This window comes from Salvia hispanica, chromosome 1, assembly GCF_023119035.1.
Source record: "Salvia hispanica cultivar TCC Black 2014 chromosome 1, UniMelb_Shisp_WGS_1.0, whole genome shotgun sequence".
Taxonomy (NCBI): Eukaryota; Viridiplantae; Streptophyta; class Magnoliopsida; order Lamiales; family Lamiaceae; genus Salvia; species Salvia hispanica.
The window spans coordinates 41,394,132-41,411,997 of NC_062965.1; the positions used below are offsets into that span (position 1 = coordinate 41,394,132).

Consider the following 17,866-nt stretch of genomic DNA (forward strand, 5'->3'; position numbering starts at 1 on the left):
TGACTTGAAATCAAATTAATGCATAACAAACGAAGAACTAAACAGATCTGCATACTCTAGACGAAGTAAAATAGAAATCAAGAAGAAAAACAGAATCTATCGAACAACTATCTTTCCACACGTCGAATCCAACCTCAGACGCTAAATCCACTCCGGATCCAAGCGTCCGACATGAACTCCAAGCAACAGAAACCCTCCATCACGTCAGATTTAAACCAGGAACTCCGAATACTCAAACAACCACAGATCTGTCACCAAATTCCATATCAAACACCACAACATCAAAATAAACAGAGATCGACATGACATTTGAAGAAATAAACTAACAGCAGAGAGATCTATGCAAATTGACTTGAAATTTAACTGCTAAACGCAGATCAACAAACAGAAAGACAAATAAGCATCATCAACATCAAGGTCGACTCCCAAAAGTGAAGTTCGACGGTAAAGAAAAGCAAAACAACAGAAATTAAAGGTAATTGTATCTTCGCCCTCACTCGGACGGTGTTGCCAACCATGAAATTTCTAAGAAAGTAACCTTCCGTTCCCGACTACCCCAGATCCATTCCCAAGTGTGTGTAATGTGTGTGAGCTAAGAAGAGTGAAAAAGTGATGATCCCTCTTGCGTTGCATGCTCTTCTATATATAGGCGTTTGAGTGGGGCCCAGCGAGGTATAGATAAGACTTTGATGCCCTCAGCTATTGACTCCTCTGTCACGCCAGTTTCCTTGTAATTCCTGCTCACTTCGCTCCTTTCCTTCGCTAGACCATCTCCTTCAGTACTTCCTTGATCTAGCGATTTTCTTCACACACCTGGCTTAAGAAAAGTGTTAGACCCAGCAAATTATAACATTTTTCGCACATTACCGATGCATGAAATTAGCCTTATCCTATCTCCGATCAGGGAGACTCCCAGTGAGGCAGGGGCAGGGGCAAGGGCAAGGGGAAAGGCTCGACCTCTTCCTCACATACGGGGGCCGAGGAGGATGTGGGGGAGACAGGAAGGAGGACCATCTGGACCGTGGCGGGAAACGTCGCGCTGGCGAAGGCATAGGTCGGTGTAGTCAAGGATCCCTACATCGGGGCTAACCAGCATATCGACAGAATGTGGTTTCGTATTAGTGAAGGCTACCTCAAATTCAAACTAGCTGATGGGAAGCCTTACGGTCCCGAGCAATGCCGGAAACAGTGGGATCGTTTGAGGCCTAAGCTTAGTCGATAAGCCGACATCTACCAAAACAACCTCCGTCAGGCAACCAACGGTATGTCCGAGGAGGATGTGAAGAACCGTGACATGCAGCAATACCCCGGTAGGTCGTTGAAGTTCCGTGAATTCGAGCATTGGGAGGTATTTCTCGTGGTGAAGAATTTCCAAAAGTTTTGTGAGGAGGTTGAAGCGGGCTGGCCGAAGCGGACGAAGATCAACGCTTCCAGCGAGTACAGCAGCAGTGTCGGTTCGCACGAGCTCCCCGAAGCCGAGGCAGTGATCCCGACCCCTCAATCGTCTTCCCGCTGCCGTCGTCGCCCGATTAGGCAAAAGAGTGCGCAGCGGATGGCAAGGGGAAGCGCCAGCGGGTCCGACGAGGTCCAATCAGACGCCCCTCAAGAGTACAACAATCTCGCCCGCGCGCAGCAAATGGCTAGCCTGGTACAAACCATGCATAGGTGGCATAACACGACTGATCCTTTGTACAAGAGGATGTTGAAGGATGTTATCGACACATTGAGGCGCGATTTGGGGATTCCACCCATGCTCAATTATGGCTCCGAGACTGGCGGCGGGGACAATGGCAGCGGCACTGGCAACTGGGACGGTGCGGAGGATGAGGAGTGAGCGGGGATCACATTTGTAGCTAGTGGTTGTATTTTTTTTTTTTTTGTTTTATGGCTATGTAATTTTTTTTTATTTAATTATGTAAGTTTTTTTTTAATGAAGTTGTTGACTTTTCCCCGTCCGTATTCATGTCGAAATTTTAATTCCGTAACCTAAATTGAATATTTATAAAAGAAATTTATTGTGGGAAGCCCTTATGACGTGGTAGGAGGGTAAGAAGTCCTTATGACGTGGCAGGAGATTTTTCGGGAAGGGCGACGGAAAGTCCGTAGCACTTGAGATGCTCTAAACAAAGACAAAATCTCGTTTTAAGTACTTTTCATTATTTTCTGATATTTTACCTCATTTTTCCTTTTTTATGTGAAAATATATTTTAATCAATAATTTATTGAATTTTCTAAATTATACTCCCTTTCTTTTATTTATTTAATTTTTATCTCATCCCTTTTTTTTTATCATTTTTTCTGTTTCTCTTATTTCTTTAAATATCTCTTTTCTCTATTGAATGAAAAACTTTTTATATTTAAATATCTCTTTTCTCTATTGAATGAAAAACTTTTTATCTATATAAAAACTTAAAACGTTTGAGAAATTAACCGGTCAATTGAACTCTACAATTTTTCTACTAGATATATGTCTAAAAACAATATATTTGCAATTTTCAGTTTGATCCCTAAATTTTAGGTATAATTATTTAGATTGAACTACAAAAATGTGCCTTGAACTATGGGTTTATCTCGCCAATAGTTTTTGAACTTTAAAAATATCTACAGTAATCACTGGACTTAGGGTTTATTCCAAAATCCGTCATTTTGCATTTTTTTCACCCGAAAATGCCCTTTTGGGGGCTGGATAATTGTGTCTTTACACAATTTTCACTTTTTCAATCTGATATTATTTCAATGATATACTAAATCTAATATTTTTTCAAAATTATCCTTCCTTCATCCTTATGTCATCCTTCACTTTATTTCTTTATTTCAATATCATATTTAATTTTATAAAATTAAAATTTAAAATTTAATTTTTAAATGCTACTACCTCTGTCCCTGAAAATTTGATACATATTACCATTTCGGTCCGTCCCTGAAAATTTGACACACTTCACTTTTACCATTTTTGGTAGTGGACCCCATATTCCACTAACTCATTCTTACTCACATTTTATTATAAAACTAATACTTTAAAAGTAGGACCCACATCCCACCAACTTTTTCAACACACTTTCCATTATATTTCTTAAAACCCGTGTCGGGTCAAAGTGTAGCAAATTTTGGGGGATGGAGGTAGTAATAAATTATTTTTAATTAAAATTATTAATTTATGTATTCTAGTTTTGTGTGGGCTTGCTGCATAGTTTCATTTCTATATATATAGTTGTTAGTCGAGAAAGAATACATAATTAATAATTTTAAAATAATTTACTGATATTTTAAAATTCAAATTTTAAATTTAATTTTGTACAATTAAATCTAATATTGGAATAAAGAAATAAAGTTAAGGATGACGAATGGAAGAAGAAGAAGAAGAAGATGATTTTGAAATAATATCAGATTTAGTACATCATTGAAATAATAACGAATTGAAAAAGTGAAAATTGTGTAAAGACGAAATTACCCAGCCCTCAAAAGGGCATTCTCGGGTGAAAAATGCAAAATGACCGATTTTGAAATAAACCCGTATTCCAGGGATTACTATAGATGTTTTGAAAGTCCAAAGACTATTGCCGAGATAAACCTATAGTTCAGGGTTCATTTTTGTAGTTCACTCTTTTATTTAAAGTCTTTTATTTTAGATGAAAATATCATTTTTATCATTTTCATTTTTCTTCTCTCCAAATTCTCTCTCTTGTTTTTCGAATAGTGAACTAAAAAAAATCATTGGTAATGAAATTTGCGCATTAACGATAGAGAAAGAAATAATCTTATTTGAAGTAATCTTCATTGTTCTTTGAATTTTTTGCTCATTTTTCCATTTTTGTCATACATGATATTTAAATAAATTATTTATTTAATTTTGGTTTCATCTTGTTCTTTATTTCATTTCATTTCTCTTTCTCATTTATTTAATTTACACTCCCTTTGGGAGCTCGGTCCCAAGATAAGCGACTCACATTCCTTTTTGTGACGTCCCAAGATAAGTGAGTCATTTCCTTTTTTTTGTATTCTCTCTCTCACTTTTTCTCTCTACTTTACTAACTCTCTTACTTTATTCACTTTCCACTTTACTAACAAAACTTCATTTCCTTAAATCTTATACCGAAAATTTATGCTCACTTATCTTTGGACTGAGGGAGTATCTTTCTAAATGAAAAACTGTTTAGCTATATCAAAATTAAATGGTTGAGCAATAATTGGTCAATTGAACTCTTTATTTCTTCTACTTGAATATTTCTGAATAATAATAATTTTATATTTTTTAGTTTTTTTTTAAAAAAAAGAAAAGAAATAGTAGTACTCAAATAGAATGAGAGTTCCTAATAGTATGTTATATAACCTCTCAGTAGGCAATACAAGCTGATAAATTTAGTTGCTAAGTGCTCACTGTCAATAGTCCATACATTTGGAAATCTCCATACAAAAAAAATACTCCATTATACTCCATTGATACTATATTTTAAGGAAATCTCCATACAAAAAAAATTTAGTTACTAACTCTCTTATTTTATTCACTTTCCACTTTACTAACAAAACTTCATTTCCTTAAATCCTATGCTGAAAATTTATGCTCACTTATCTTTGGACTGAGGGAGTATCTTTCTAAATGAAAAACTGTTTAGCTATATCAAAATTAAATGGTTGAGCAATAATTGGTCAATTGAACTCTTTATTTCTTCTACTTGAATATCTCTGAATAATAATAATTTTATATTTTTTAGTTTTTTTTTAAAAAAAGAAAAGAAATAGTAGTACTCCTATTTGAGAATGAGAGTTCCTAATAGTATGTTATAGAACCTCTCAGTAGGCAATACAAGCTGATAAATTTAGTTGCTAAGTGCTCACTGTCAATAGTCCAAACATTTGGAAATCTCCATACAAAAAAAATACTCCATTATACTCCATTGATACTACTCCCTCTGTTCCATAGTAATGGTGGCAAAACTTTTCGGCACGGAGATTAAAAAAAATTGTGTTAGGTGAGTCAAGTAAAGAGAGAATAAAGTGGAAAATGAAAAAGGTGGAGAGATGAAGATAGAAAAGAGTAAGAGAAGGTAAAGTAGGTGTGGAAAAATGTGTTGACTTTTACTAAAAAGGGAAATGACTCTATTACTATGGAACGGACGGAAATGGAAAAACGCCCCTATTACTATGGAACGGAGGGAGTATATTTTAAGGAAACCCCAACCAACACCAGCTTAGTGCAATATACTAACTCAGGTAGAGATGTGTCATTCAGCAATACCATGTGACAAACATATTCATCTTCAGAATCCACCTTGTTCTCGATTTTGCTCTGCTTCTTCTCAGGAAGCATACTTAAATCTTTTTCTTTTGTCTCTAAACTGGATCCAAGAGCTTTAAGTCTTATCTCTTTCTCGATCAGCTTGTGAAAAGTGTTGTTGACCTCTTCTTCTCTTTTGGCATTAGAGTCATTCTCTTTCTCTATCTCTTTTTGATTCCCCACATTATTAAGTATGATCAACTTCTCTTCCCTCCTCTCTTCACTATCGTGCAAATCTTTCTCCAACTCCTTTTTCCTAGAGCTTGAGACATCACCTTGCAGTTGACGAGTAGAGGCCGATAATGGAGCTTTCACGGATAACGGTAGCAAGGGCTGACACGGTCTTGGGGCGGTGTAGGGCGGCAGCTCAATAGTAGATGTTGTACTTGGCTGCATTAGCGTAAGATCAGAACGTAGCGGTGGCGGCGGTGCAGCAGCAGCGAGGGGTGGCGCTGCTTAGCAGCGGTGACTTGGCGGTGGCTACTGGTCGAGCACAAGCTGCGCCGATGGCTTTTGGTCGAGCACAAGTTGCGGTTGTGGTGGTGTATGGAAGCTTGGGAACGTGAAGTGTTGGTTCCGCCTCTGGGGCTGCTGGCAGTCTCGCTGCCGGCCAGTATACACGTCGGGTGGGGATCGTGGCTGTTCATAAGGGGGCACACCGTATGGCTGATCATGGGTCGGGATTCCCCGTGATTGCCGCTGGCCGGGAGGGTCCCAGTAAGTAGACCTGCGGGCCTGCACAACCAACAGATGTTGAGAAGGTGTAGGCGTGTATAATGGCAATCGAAAGGACTATGTGACACGGCAAGAAGAAGACTTTGAAGATGCGACCATCAAATTTAGTTATTTACGACGATACGATGAATCTCGACTTGGAATCCACGGTTTCATAGAACGACGTTACCATGATTAGGCTCGGGAGAAATGTGCGAGGAAGTGTGACCATCGTAGTTAGAATGACCGATTTTAAAATCAACAGTACTTACTTGGATCCTAAGTTCTTTTCGGAAAGTTTTGAATAACCATGAGCCCTTATCTATTTAAACACCTCGTTTGACTCACAATTTGCAAGTGATACCCATTATTTCTTTTCCAATATCGAGTCATGACTCACTTGGCGTGAAATTTGTGTTTGCCCTTTTTAACTTTGGACCTCACGTTTGAGTAGTATTCTTCAAATTCATAAGAACGATATTTGGTTTTGTGAGCTTCCGTCATTGAACTTCATTCCTAAAGTTGTTTGTAGTTATGACCTTCAGTGTGATCAAATCTCCAGACCTGCTTTTCTTCAAAGGATGGAATATTCTTCTTGGAACTTTGGTTCACCCCTTTATCTTATAACCATGTTTGTTGCAAGCTCTTTTTGGTAGAAGTGAAATTCTTTTAGCTCGGTTTCACTACATATATTATTTCACACTCAATGACTTTTCTTTCTTCAGCACCAAGTTAAGGCTATCATGTTCTCTTCTTCCTTAACGGTTGTGAAAAGTTCCAATCACTTCGAGTTGCCCTCAACAAAACTGTTGAACCATTATCGGTGCTACTTCATGACATTTGTCTATATTTCTAAATTTTGACGCGACTGATCGTTTTAGGCCTTGACATGTTTCGATCAAAAACCGCTGTCCGAAATTTTTGCAAATTTTATCGGGCAGTCTGGTATGGGATTTTGAGATTTCTAAAACTTTTATTCACCTTACCATTTTACTTTCGCATTTGCGTTACTCCTTTTCGTTCGTTGTACTGAGACCCCTTCGAGACCACATTTTGAGATTTCTATGGGGAATTCGCACCTTCTTAATATCTTATCTTGCAATGAGTTGTTTCTACTCTTTTCTACCTCGTTGCGCGATATTGAAATTCGCACTTTTCTACTACCTTATCTTGCAATGAGTGGTTTCCACTCTTTACTACCTTATTTCATGAATGTACTTGCCCATTTTGTTTTCTTTCAAGTATCTTTCATCTTGCTGTGCAACTGTCCCATGTCTTTTCTTGCGCAACTGCCTTCTTTCAATATTACTGATCATTCCTTGAACCCTACTTATAGGGAGAATCATAATTTTTACAAGTACATCAGAATAGGTTTCACCCTGTTTTCATGACCCACCCCATGTTCTTTCGAGCTCTCATCAGAATTAAATTCTCAAGCTCTATGGGTTTTCAGAATGGACGAGTTATGTTCAATGGAACTTTCTAATTCTCAACCTCTAAACTTTCTAATTCTCAGAATGGACGAGTTATGTTCAATGGAACTTAGTCCTCGCTCAGTTTCAAACCAATTTTCAATGATGAGATTTGAAAGTGTCAAGCTAGAGATGTTATTCTTGTTTCCTTGATAAAGTTTGGAGCCTTTCCGATGAAAGATATTTTGTGGTGCTTCTTCGTATTGAAATCGGTACATATCCAAGTTAAGACTGTTTGATTAAAAGTTGAGTTCTTAATACATACTCTGAGTTCTTGATGCGACACGGCACGGGAAGGCGAAAGCTTAAATCTTTTAAGATACACGTGGGAAATAAGTTCTACAGACAGACACGCGCTGAAATGATACACCAACAAGAGGTGCAGGCATGACCAATAGAACGAGAAGAGAAATATTTCGCATTTACGAACTGCTCATATCGAGCTGCTAGGAAATCGAATGTCGTGTTATAGAATTTTCCCGGACTTGCTCGAATGTAGGAATCGTACTAGGAGAACCTAGGTTAGTTGCTCACGATCTGCGAGTTATGGCGATAAGAGATGTCGACGTAATCTTAGGAATGGACTGGTTGACCGCTAACTTTGCGACGAATCACTGTGACGAGAGGCGAATATCCCTACACGCCCCGAATATGGAACCCATCGTATACCACAGAATCTCGATGAACCGGCGAACCGCTATAATCTCTGCGCTACAAGCCACCGCGATGATAAAGAAAGGACGCCCCGCCTACCTTGTCTATCTCAACGGAGAGGAGAAGGAAGAAAGAAGGATCGAAGATGTCGCTGCCGTACGAGATTCTTCCCGACATTTTCCCCGAAGCGTTACCAGGACCGCCGCCAGATCGACAACTGGAGTTCACGACCGACCTCGAACCAGGAGCCGCACCTGTGTCCTTAGGCGCCTTTGAACAAATCAACCTTTAAGAACAACTACCCACTGCCAAGGAAAGACGACCTGTTGATCAACTCCGAGGAGCCGTCGTGTTTTCAAGGATGGATTTAAAATCCGGATACCACCAGCTGAAGGTTCGCAAGGAGGATATACCAAAGACCGCTTTTCGCACGAGATATGGTCACTATGAGTTCGTCGTGATGCCGTTTGGACTGACCAACGCCCCAGCCGTATTTATGGACCTGATGAACAGAGTTTTTGCACCCGTACCTAGGTACGTTCGTCTTAGTGCTCATAGATGACATCTTAGTCTACTCGAAGGACGAGAAGGAGCACGCGGAGCACCTACGAATCGCACTGGAGACGCTAAGGAAGGAAAAGCCGACCACCGCCGCAGTGTTAGCCGTGCCAGAGCTTGGAGTGAACTACGTAGCTTACACCGACGCCTCGAAGGTCGGATTAGGATGCGTATTGATGCAGAACAACAAGGTGATCGCCTACGCGTCACAACAAGTAAAACCGCACGAGTTGAACTACCCCACCCACGATTTAGAGTTAGCCGCAGTAGTGCATGCCCTAAAGATTTGGAGGCACCATCTCTGCGGAGTTAGGTGCGAATCTTTACGGACCATAAGAGGTTGAAGTACTTTTTCGAGCAGAAGGACCTGAACATGCGACAACGGAGATGGCTCGAGCTAGTGAAGGACTACGATTGTGGTACCAACTATCACCCTGGCAAGGAAAACGTAGTAGCAGATGCTTTAAGCCGTAGAGACCATTCGCAACTCGCCGTTTTTCTGACAGAAGAGGAAGGCTTAGTACGAGAGTTGAGTAAGTTGCGAATAGAAGTAGTTAGAACACCCGAAACCGTAGAAGACCGAATCGCCGCGTTAGTAGTAGAACCTGATCTAAGGACGAGGATCGTTGCAGCACAACGACTAGATGTGAGATTAGAGGAGATTCGAGTCGAAGTAAGAACCGGTGAATCCGGAAGTTTTAGCGAGGCTTCCGACAACGCTCTCACCTTTGAAGGGAGACTGTGCGTGCCGAACGACGAGGGACTTAGGAACGAGATCATGAGCGAAGCCCACGAAACCCCATACACTGCTCACCCCGGGAGCACGAAGATGTACCAGGATCTGAAGAAGTCATTTTGGTGGAACGGCATGAAGAGAGATGTCGCAGCTTTCGTGGAGCGCTGCTTAGCCTGCCAACAGGTGAAAGCCTTACACCAACGACCGTACGGAAAGCTACAACCGCTTGAGATACCCGAGTGGAAGTGGGAGCACATCGCAACGGACTTTGTGACTGCGTTGCCGAAAACCCTTAAAGGGAACACCGCGATCTGGGTGATCATCGATCGACTTACCAAGAGTGCGCATTTCATACCAATCCCCGTAACCCATGGATCGGATAAGCTAGCTCGGATCTACATCGTGCGATTACATGGAGTCCCAGTGACAATTACGTCTGATCGTGACCCGAAGTTTACCTCGAAATTTTGGGTTAGTTTACAACGCGAGCTTGGGACACGCTTAAACTTTAGCACCGCTTTTCATCCACAGTCCGATGGACAATCCGAGAGGACGATACTAACTCTCGAGGATATGTTAGGAGCCGTGGTGCTCGACCGAGGCGGAAGTTGGGAGACCGCACTCCCTTTGATCGAGTTCGCCTACAACAACAGCTTTCAAGCAACGATCGGCATGGCGCCATACGAAGCACTTTATGGGAGAAAGTGTAGATCTCCGCTCTACTGGGATGAAGTTGGCGAACGAAGAGCGCTTGGACTCGATGCAGTCGAAGAAATGGTCGAAATCGTTCGACAAATCCGCGCGCGAATGAAGGAAGCTCAGGACAGACAGAAGTCGTACGCCGACGTTCGACGGACGGACCTACAGTTGTTGGGGTTTGGTGCCCCTTGCACAGCGGAAGACATGTACAAAACAAATAAATCAGACACGGATCTATTTGACCGATTATGCGATTAATCAATTCACATGTTAAACAGATAATCACGATAGGTAGTCTAAGCCTATCTAGGTTGTGAAATTCTTCTTTTTCTTTTGCAAAGCATTGCATAGATCTGACCGTGTTACCTTAAAGTGGACGACGCCCACAACCGGTCTACTAAGCAAAAGACTTAGACTTTGTTTACTTCTTATGCATTTAAATGTTTATAAAACATCTTATAAATGCACAAGCAAACACAATGTAATAATAATAGTGATTCTATTCGTGCGAAACTGCTCGAATAATACTGAATCAGGTTAAAAGTGGATTATAGAGTTTTACGTATACAAGCAAGATTCTATTCGAGCGAAACTTGCTCGAAACATGCTTTTCGAGTATACCAAACCTAACACAGTTCCACGCTGGTGATAAAGTTTTTCCTCAAAGTATCCCCGTCGAAAGGGATAGCGCGTTTTGGAGTCAAGGGCAAGCTGAAGCCACGTTTTATCGGGTCGTACGAGATTCTAGAAGGAGTAGGACCCGTAGCTTATCGTTTAGCGCTGCCGCCCAGCCTTGGGAATGTGCACAACGTTTTTCATGTGTCGCAGTTGCGAAAATACGTGTTCGATCCGAAGCATGTGATTCGTTACGAGGATATTGCTGTAAGCCCGGATCTGAGCTACGAGGAGCAACCCCGGATAATCTTAGATCGAAAGGTCCAAACCTTGAGAAATAAAACCACTGCCTTCGTGAAAATTCAATGGAGAAACCACGGGCCCGAGGAAGCCACGTGGGAGCGTGAGGATGAGATGATAAATCTATACCCGAAACTCTTTCCATAAAGGTACCAAATTTCGGGACGAAATTTTTTTTAAGTGTGGTAGGATGTAACATCCCGGAATTTAGAACCCTAATTTTAGAGCCCTAAAATTTATTATCGATGACGTGGAAGATGTGAATTATTTGATAAGTGAATTTATTACATGAGTTTATTTGATTGAGAAGTTTGAAAAGTCAAATTTGTTGACTATTATGATGTGGCATATGTGATTAATTAATTTATGAGATGAATTATTTGATTAAGGGTGAGTGAGGATATTAGAGAAAATTTCCATAAATACTATAACCCTATTCCTCATAGTTGGAATTTTCGACCCCTATGAATTTGGAGAAGGAAATTCTATTTTTCCGGATTTAATTTAATTCTTGGGATATTTATCCAAATTAAATCCAAGACCCAATTGTTCCTTATTTTTGTTGAGAAAATCGAGCCCCCTTATTCCTTGGTGATTTTCGAAAATCACCTATTGTGGGAAGGAAAGAATTATTTTTATTTTAATTGATCCCTTATTTGATTTCCTTCTATACCTAGAATTTAAATATTCTACCAAATCTTTCCATACCTCAAGAGATCTTGCCTTAACCTATTCTAGTTAATATAAAAAAATCACATGCCTTAATTAAAGCATAGTACACGCCTAGCTTCATTCTCCAAGTGGGAGGATTCCTTTTTATATTTATTTATTTTGCTCCGTGATATTTTATTCTACTCCGTAAAATATACCAAAACGAAATCTTGGCTAATTGGGAGCCATATATTTCGAAAATTTCATGTCTTGATACCCTATTCTATTTTTGTTAATTCTTCTTCCCTACTCCATAATATTTATTTATTTAATTGTGGAGAATAGAATCTTACCATGTATTCTAAAGATCTTCTTGGACTCTATAAATAAGAGCCAAAACCCCTAACCCTTACCTCATTTTTTCGCCCCCTCCCCTAAATTTTCGTCCTTCCCCTCTCAACTCTCCCTCTCAATTTTCTTCTACTTTACTCCATTTGAGAAGAAATTGAAGTTTGATCCAAGGATTCTTGAAGAACCAAGCCTTTACTTATTTTCTACCGATCGTTTTTCTCAAAAAGGTATTCCTATATTAATCTTCTTCTTCTTTGATCCCTCTTCTTTCTAACCGATTAATCGGTACTCTTGAACCCTCATGCATATTAATTAAGCGAGAGTGGGATAAAAAGGACATAGAAAATATGTATGCATGTGGTGTGTGTGTTATGCGTGTGTGTTGTGTGTGTGTGTTGTGTGTTGGTGAAATACTCATGCGCGATATATATTAATGCTAGATCTAGATTTATCATGCGAACGAATTATATATATATATATAGAACATGTTTATGTTTGACCATATTAAGTTAAGTCGTTAGGAAAAGGGGAAAAAACGTCGAGGCATGCATGAATTAGACTTTGAGTTGCGATTTTGATTTGTATGTGCCTATGTGCTTCTTAAAAGGTGAAACCTCGGTTGCAAAGTCAAATAAAGGAAAAGAGAAACTTACTTGAAATCTAAGCAGTCGAGGTGGGCTTTATTCTTAAACTCTTTTACTTCTTGCAAAAATATTGATTGGTGTTATAAGGGTGGTTTAACTGTTATGTCATGCCTATATTTGTTTTATTGTGATATTGTGCCTGGAGCCTAATTTGTGAGTTCGCTCCATTGGGCCAAGGTTTTGGATATGTTATACGAATTCGGGTTTGAGTATGGGCCGCAAACCCTACCAAGCTGTGTACACGAGGGGATCGTGAGCCGTCCTTGCTAGTCGGTCGGTCTCGTGGGCGAAAAGTGTGGCCACACTTTCGTCGCACCATGGATATGATTGTGGATTTTGATGAGAAAATGGGAGATATTTGATTGGCCAATCTATGAAAATATTTTGTGATACTCGATGATATTTTATTTGATAAATTGTAAAACTCGAGTTCACTTGGTAAGGGTGGCATAACTTATAAAATGTTTTGGCAACGAGCTCACTGAGTATTTCAAAATACTCAGCCCTGCATGTGTTTTCCTTATGTGCAGGTTGAATGACGACGAGCGGTGGCGGGTGTTGAGCATGATAATTGATTAAGATGGATGTTATGAACTTCAAGCGTAGTTGTGTCTTCATACATGGCTATTCTTTCTCTTGGTCGTTTTCCACTGAGTTTTGATGCACCTTAGAGTTCGTCGTTTTGAATATTTACATCTTTCCTTCGATTTGAGGCCTTAGACTTTTTCTTGTGATTTTATCTTAAATATTATGTCGTACTCTTGAGAATTTGATCGTTATTTATGATACCCCTTTCTCTTTCTCATTCAAGCTTTTAGGCTAAGTTGTTGCTTTAAATACTCTGATAGTTCTTTTAAATCTCTTGGTCAAAATTCTTTAAATGAAACCCTAGCCTTGTTCATTTCTTCGAGTCCGTTTGGTAGCAGTTGCCGCATTTATTGTACCCTAGGAGAGCGGGCTGTTACATAAGGTGATCGAACCTTCGACGTTCTCGAAAGATAGACCACGAATTGCTGATTTTCGGACGTTCTCCGACGGATAACAATTAGGAAACGAAAGATAATATTCTTGTTGCTCAAGACAAGTTTAGGGAAAATAATATATTCATTAATTGGAATTAATTAATTAAAATGATAACAAGCTCTCTTATTTATAATACTAGAATACTACCTTAACTTAGCGAACAAGAAACAAATATCTAAACAAATATAGGAAAAATACGGTGAATCAAAATATAACTAAATAATTGGAGATATGATCGTATCAAGTAATAAAGGTAAACTAAAACAATTGGAAGATCATAAGAGACATGATCGTATCAGAAGTATTCTAGAAACATAATTGATTCAGGCTGCTTATGTGTCCAAAGCATTGAGCCAAGATTGAATTACATGCGCACCTTTCTCCCATGAGTAATCCAACATCATGTCATGTGCAACCCCTTCCACACAAACAGGTGACACTCCATAAAACCTACCTGTTTCTCTAAGTCCCTCTGCATCCTACACAAACATGTGATTCATTCACCCCAAAGAGAAATGAAAACATAACTTTTTTCTGATACAGAAGGGGCCAAGAGTCTTACCACTATGAAATCATCATTTGCTCCCAAGGCAAGGATCTTCATGGAATGATCTTTCACGGGAGGAACAGGAAGTGATGCGTTGAGCTTCCGCAGATCAAAAAGTGGCTTACTTGAACTTTCTGTCATCAGCTTCTGATATCTGGAAAGAATTACTACTATTCATCAAAGAAATACTAGAAGACACTCCTAAGCTAGTTCAGTGATGAATCGTTTGTTTAAGCTTTCTTCATTTGGATTCTCAGAGACAGTGGAACCTTTTTATCAGTTTATAATAAACCATTAATTAATATTCACATGTTAATAAAACCAGATGGAAAATGCAATGCCTCATATATTTATTAATTGAAATTGATCACAAAATGCAGTGATTGTATTAATTAAGAAGGTACAGGGAAAAAAGTTTCTAGTACTAACCGAAGGACCAGATGATCCTCCATAGCAGCAGAGAAGAAAGTTTCCTTACAAAGTGGCAGAGAAGTTTGAAAAGCCTTTGCTGCCAAACTGCGTGTTAACTGTTCCATATCGATACAAAATAGACGTGCAGGGTTGGTTTCAGCATTCATATTAAGAGAGATTCTTGCTCTAATCAATTTTGGATGTAACTAATTCTTCATTCTTTAAAAGATGAAGTACCTTAAATGCAGCAATAAGTTTGGAGAATAGATACCGCCAAACTATGCCACTGGGAGAAAAGGATAAAAATAGATGAGTCAAGAGGATAAAGATTTATAGAAGAAAAAATTGTAATTATATTTTAATAAGTTAAAACAATTTATGTATTACTTCCAAACATTATAAAAGTTAAAACAAATTATGTATTACTTCCAAACATTATTAATAAGTAGATGAAAAAATTAAAAGTTAAAACCATAAACAATTTTAATTTAAATTATATTTTAATTAATAATAGAAGAAATTGTAATTTACTTCCAAACTTTGTCACTATAGAAAAAATTATAATTTACTTCCAAATTTTATCAAAGTGTCATATTGTAATGTCAAAAAAGTCTCTTTTAATTTGTATTACTATTAGTTATACTTATAATATCTCAAAGCTTAAGTTTCTAAATATTAGCATTTTATAAATAAGTCTCAATCGGAGTCAAGTGAGTACCTAGCAAGTCTCGATCGGAGTCAAGTGGAGAGAGTTTCGATCATATTACAAAAGACACGCATTGAAGATCCAGACAAAACGCCCTAATCAAGCAAAGGAGATGTCGAAAACACCCGTTAACTCTATTCTTCCAAATTTAGATAGAGAGTTTGCAAGAATATAACAAATTGAGGCATGGGAACGCTAAGGCAGGAAATTTGGTCTCTGTTTTTTCTTTAGCTTTCAACCAAACCTATATATTCGTTTGTGAGACTTCACCTCAGCTAAGTGATGAATGTTGATGGAAATGACTTCTATGAAACATCACCTACACGAAATTTTGTCCAATTACTATGCATCTATGGTGTTTGCTATGATGTCCCATTAGTAAAAATAAAACATCTAATTACATAGACTATATTCTTTCTTTTTGTTATTTTCTTCTCTGCTTTATTTATTTTATTTAACTCTCTAAACACAATTTTTTAAAATCTTAAAAAAAACAACTAAAGCAATATGGAATAGAGAAGGTATATAATTTCACATCTACTCCTATTAATAGTCATATGCAACATCTCTTACAAACTATTGATACAACGCAATATATCTCATCCAAAAACCTTGCCAGTGTCACCTCTAAGAACGTCTGCCGATTAGCACAAATCATAGCCAACTCCATACCCTTACAGTAATCATCAACACCTCAAAGTTTCTAATTTACAGTTCTAAACTGTTGTGATTTGAAATATAAAACATATCCTTATCAGCCACGGCCTTCATACGTTCCTAAGTTAGAATTGGTCTTGACCTGTCAACTCATCCCACAAACTAACGCACAATCGATGAATTAGTTATGAACAGTTGTGACAACAGAAGTTTCATCTTGCACTGTAAACTGTTTGTTCAAATGAAACGGTTAACAAAAATAATACCAAAACAAAAAAAGCACCGTTAATGAAACGGGTCAAGCTAAACATCTATAGAAAAGTGAGGATAATTCAACTTAAAGTTCGATGTGAAGTACCAATGAGAAATGGTCATAGTGATAAACCGCTCCCTCAGAAAGATTTAATGTCAACAAAATAATTTCAGACAAGGCTGAAACTTTATTAATATTATTATCTTCACATCAGCGAGAGTTCAAGAAACGAAAGTGAAACAAAAATGGAACAAAACAGATTTACAGGTTACAAATTTTGAAAAAAAAGGAAATACATTTAATATCCATCGATCAGATAATTGTAGTCTGGCTTTTAAGCTCGTCATTCAAAAGTCCGATCGGCATTCCTCATCTCGATGGAATAATAACAAACAAATTGAATTGAATAACGTCAAAATAGAGATTAACAAAGAAAAGAAAACGAAGAGTGGAAAAAGCTCAGAAGGATCCATTGGATTGTTTAATCAGAGGGAAAATACTTCTCTCATAAAATAGGTAGTTTTTCAGCATCACAGCCATTCCACGATTAAAACAAAGGAGTAGTAAGTAGATTTCAAATGCTAAAATCATAAATAGAGAGTTTGTTCTGCTCAGAACTCGGATAAACAATCACAACCATGGTTGGTTTCATTTGTCCAGACATAAATTGGATTATTCCTCACAGCAGCAACTATCAAATTCTAAAAAACTAATAATGCATTCAATCAAAAAAATGCAACGGGTACATCAATTTAATTTCAGAGATATTTCCAAAAAGTGGAATTTAGAGGACATTCAACACGGCATCAGGTTCTGTCCGCCCGTCCGCTTTCTCTCATCATCAAACAGATCAGAAACTATCATAAAACGCATAATAATCAAAACAAAAGGAAAGGAGATTTTGGAAGATGAAAGCATCAGGTAATAAGCGAAGTTGTAGTCCACATCAAATTCAGTGTAGAATAATCTAATTTCACATCAATTGCCTTTTTTTTAACAAATAAAAACGAAAATGAAAAGGAATGGCATCAGATAATAAGCGGAGTAATCAATCAGCACAGAGATTCAGTGTGTAGGATAAGATTTATAAATCTTCATCTGCCAATGAAAAAAAAATCAGCGATAAAAAGCATAAGTTGGGATAAAAAATGATAGAGAAACAACGAAGATCCTTTCACACAACAAAGAGATGGAAAACCAGATGCAATTAGCAACAATAGAGAACGAGAAAAAGATGAAGGAGCTAATTGAGGAGCAAGAACAAAGAGAGGAGTTGCTGCGTTTGTTTGGTGATGATGGAGGCGGCTCCAGAGTTCACTTAAATAGAGAAATTCAAAAGCTAGGGTTTCGACCACAAACGATTGTAGCCGCACTCACATCTCTGCAAATTAATATTTTCACAATATTTATGATTTCGTATTAATTACTGATCCTATGTAAAAAAAAATTAATTAATTAATTAATTTTATATGTCCACTAAAATTAGATTAATTCAAAATTTGGAAAGTTTTAAGCAAATAACAAGCATACACGTCATTGTAAATATGGATCATACAATCTATTAACACTATTTTCACCATTTTTTCTTTCTTCTCTCTTA

At 38.1% G+C, this 17,866-nt stretch overlaps 1 protein-coding gene and 3 non-coding genes across 4 annotated transcripts; all 4 read right to left on the reverse strand.

The window, feature by feature from the left end:
• Positions 1-13,892: 13,892 nt before the first annotated feature.
• Positions 13,893-15,388, reverse strand: LOC125196902 (the record flags this gene model as incomplete). Its single annotated transcript, XM_048095568.1, has 5 exons — positions 13,893-14,171; positions 14,255-14,393; positions 14,669-14,766; positions 14,888-14,936; positions 15,369-15,388. Coding segments are annotated over 5 exons (453 nt in total), but the record flags the coding sequence as incomplete, so codon positions are not given.
• Positions 15,389-16,717: 1,329 nt separating this feature from the next.
• LOC125202882 lies at positions 16,718-16,809 on the reverse strand. The gene has a single exon (XR_007173218.1). It is a non-coding gene; the product is annotated as a small nucleolar RNA R41 (small nucleolar RNA).
• Positions 16,810-17,176: 367 nt separating this feature from the next.
• LOC125202887 lies at positions 17,177-17,256 on the reverse strand. Its single transcript, XR_007173223.1, has one exon. It is a non-coding gene; the product is annotated as a small nucleolar RNA R16 (small nucleolar RNA).
• Positions 17,257-17,287: 31 nt separating this feature from the next.
• Positions 17,288-17,372, reverse strand: LOC125202885. Its single transcript, XR_007173221.1, has one exon. It is a non-coding gene; the product is annotated as a small nucleolar RNA R16 (small nucleolar RNA).
• Between the last annotated feature and the right edge of the window lie 494 nt (positions 17,373-17,866).